The sequence below is a fragment of the Saccopteryx bilineata genome, chromosome 11 (genome assembly GCF_036850765.1).
Source record: "Saccopteryx bilineata isolate mSacBil1 chromosome 11, mSacBil1_pri_phased_curated, whole genome shotgun sequence".
NCBI lineage: Eukaryota > Metazoa > Chordata > Mammalia > Chiroptera > Emballonuridae > Saccopteryx > Saccopteryx bilineata.
Genome location: NC_089500.1, coordinates 81340418 through 81343564, shown reverse-complemented (window position 1 = coordinate 81343564; position 3147 = coordinate 81340418). Strand labels below are relative to the sequence as shown.

Genomic DNA, 3147 nt, shown 5'->3' with positions numbered 1-3147 from the left:
CTTCTCACTCCCTAAGCTGCTGATAGCCATTGGTAAGAAATACCTTCCAGCATAATGACAGCACAAAATACTCTCATGAGAACTCCACTGCAAAAATTACGCTTAAAACTTGTTGCATTTTGTGTATGCTGTCTTTTAGAAGAAGAAACCCTCCAATCTTACCTTGGCTTACTAGAAGCCATAGTTTCTTAGCTGTACCTTTACCAAGTGAGAAAGACAAAGATATTTCATTGTATAGCTAGTGTTAGGGGATCTTTTTAGGACTTAAAGGGCAATATGACCAAGTGTTGCCCAGAAAAAGCAATTCAAAAGGGGAAAATATCTGTATGGTACAAGATAAAGGGTTAATTTATTATTTGAAAAAATTCTTCAACAGTAAGATCAACACAGTAGGAAAACAGACAAAGTTTATAGGGAGGGCAGTTCACATATATGCAAAAAATAATTACAAAATACTCATATACCTATATGAAAAGCTCAACTTTATTCTTAAAGAAATAAAAATAATAAAGCATTTGAGATCTTGCTTCCTGGTATGTCATGGGTTTGACTCAAATAAACATAATATACTAATTATCTTTAAAAAGAAAATTAAAATGAAATGCTATTTTCAGCTAACAGATTGGCAAATGGCCCCATGAGGCAATGAAATCCTCAAAGCGAGAAAAGTCAGAGCAACAGAGGGGAAAAACCCACCAGGTTGATAGCTCCAACCTTTATTCTGTAACAATATGCTTGTATGTATGAAGAACTCACGAAGAGATACAGAAGACACCAAGAAGAGATTTCTCTGCGGAGAAGGATCAGGGACTTCAGTAAAAAAACACATTTTACTGACTCTCCTGTAGTGTTGATTATTATCAAAACCATATGCATCTATTAAGTTAAAAGGAAAAAATAAATTGCTAAAGAGATCTCAAAAAGAAGCTTTTTCTTGTAGGACTTACTAACATAGTAGGTACACTATCATCATAAAGCCTTTTTATACTACTTTGGTCATATAAAATTGTTCAAAGTTCTGCTGTAGAACAAAAGTTCTTATTTGTCATCTTTCCCTTTTGTCTTTCTGTACACCATCTCTCGGAAACTGGCTAGAATGTTATTTTCTCTTTTTCGTCTCTCTTCTTGGTTAAAGGATGCAAGGGCTCTCTTCTCATCTGCACTATAGATCTGGTTCTCTTTACGCAGGCGCACAGCCTCCATTCTGCGATGCCTGCTACCACTCATGACATAACCTGAACATTCAAATGAGGCAATCTCTTCACTCGTCAGCCCAATTTCACCTCTTCGTGGAATACGCTTGCCAGCTTTTACATACTCAGCCATAGCTGCACCTTCTCCTGGAAGCAGAGCATGGCCATAGTTCAAAGGCTTCTCATCTTGAGAGGTGTTTATTATAGGTGCCTCTGGACCTATGAGATCCATAGTACCTGCAGTCTTTGAGTGCTCAATCCAGGTATCTTCCAGCAACTCCCCTTCAGAATCCTTATAGCTTGGGTCACTGGATTCTTTTCCAGTCTTCTTATTCTTCTTTTTCTTGTTTCTTTCCCCTCGGAACTTCTTTTTCTTCTCTTTGTTCTTGGATTTTTTGGTTCTCTTTTTCCCACCATAAGAGCTAGATTTAATGTCAGAGTCTGAATTACTGTCACTATTATCATAATCTTTTTTATATTTTCTTTTGGAATGTTTTTTCCTTTTTTTCTTGTTTTTTGAACGACTGGTCTTCTTTTTCCTTTTTTCTTCGTAGCTGGAATCTGAAGTGCTGGTCTTCTGAGTTCTTACATCTTCATCTTCAAAGGGGGTGTGCTCGTCATAATCCAGCTCAGGGAACTTTGGCGACAGCCCCCACACCTCAGGGGCTCCCGCTTCCCCAATCCTTTTCCTCTCTTTCAGCCTCCTCTGCCGATAGCTCTCCTCCATCTCGCAGACTTCTGTCCACTGCCTGTCGCCCGCGCAGTGGTGGTGATGGTAGCAGCGTCCACCGCAGTAGATGGAAGAGGACGACGAGAAGGCGGAGTTGCGCAGCCCGGGCGGCAGCTCTCGGGACCCGGAGCCAGTGAGGGGGGAAGGAGCACTGGTGGACAGGTCCCACGGAGGCTTGAAGCCCTCGCGGCCGCGGGAGTGACAACGGGAACGGTGCTGCTTGATGAGCTGCGTCACCGTCTCCGAGAGTCCGGGGTGTCCTCGGGAGAGCTAGATCAGGACACTGGCGCCACGGGCCGCACGTCCTCGGGTGACGGAGCGGTTAACGCTGGACCGTTACCTGAGGGAAACATGGCGGGCCAACAACTTCCGCTTGCGCAGGCGCGCCAGCGCTGTGTCGCGCAACTTCCGCTTCGGCCGGTTGCCAGGCGAAGCTCCGTTACGCGTGCGAGCGCCTGGGCGAGGTAGGCGGCGGTTTTTGTCCTGAGTGGGTAGGGGGTACGGTCAGGGCTGTGTTTGGGTTTGCGATTCCCAGCCTGAGCACCATGGAAACATAAAAAGAGAAATTCGCATCAGTCAATCCTTCTGCTGCTCAAACATTGCCTCTCTAAGATATTTGCTTTCCCCCCTTTGCCCGTCCCGTTTTCACTTCCGTCCTTTTAATCGTGCCCCTTGCGGGAGGGACCCGACCTCCCAGCTCCTCGCGTTTATCCCGTTGACCATCTTCAGGGCGGGGAATCGCTTATTGACTCCCGGTCCCACTTGTTCCTACTGGAATCAAGAACCAGAACTTTTGGAATCTAATTTGGAGTTCAGCATCTTAGCCAAGTGAAGGCTTGTAAAGTTCAGCCGGATTTATGTAGAGACACCAAGTCCAAATGAGTTTTTAAGGAGTTTTATTAAAAGGAGGAAATTTATTAAAAAGCCGGCTGCATCTGGCTAACATGAGGCATAGCTGACCCAAATCATGCGCGGGGACTATAGCCCTGAGGCAGGTTATATACCTTTGATCACACACAGGTTGGTGGGAAAATGAGGGGGAGAGATGACACAATTCATTAGCAAACTTGTATCATTCGTTTAGGATTTATAAAATATTTCTATATATTAAAACTTACAAGGTAATACAGTAGTGAAAAATGTTGTTCCACATATTAAAAGATATTCCCAAATCTTTCAGTGTTCATCTGTCATCCCTAGAGGCATATACATTAATTACATGTT

The 3147-nt window shown here is 43.8% G+C and overlaps 1 protein-coding gene across 1 annotated transcript; it reads right to left on the bottom strand.

Moving 5' to 3' along the window:
- Positions 1–461: 461 nt before the first annotated feature.
- On the bottom strand, positions 462–2276 carry NKAPL (NFKB activating protein like). The gene is made up of 2 exons (XM_066246267.1): positions 2226–2276; positions 462–2193 (listed from the first exon to the last, which is right to left on the bottom strand). Exons 1-2 carry the CDS (start codon positions 2274–2276, stop codon positions 1039–1041), a joined length of 1206 nt encoding a protein of 401 aa, XP_066102364.1. The 3' UTR covers positions 462–1038.
- Between the last annotated feature and the right edge of the window lie 871 nt (positions 2277–3147).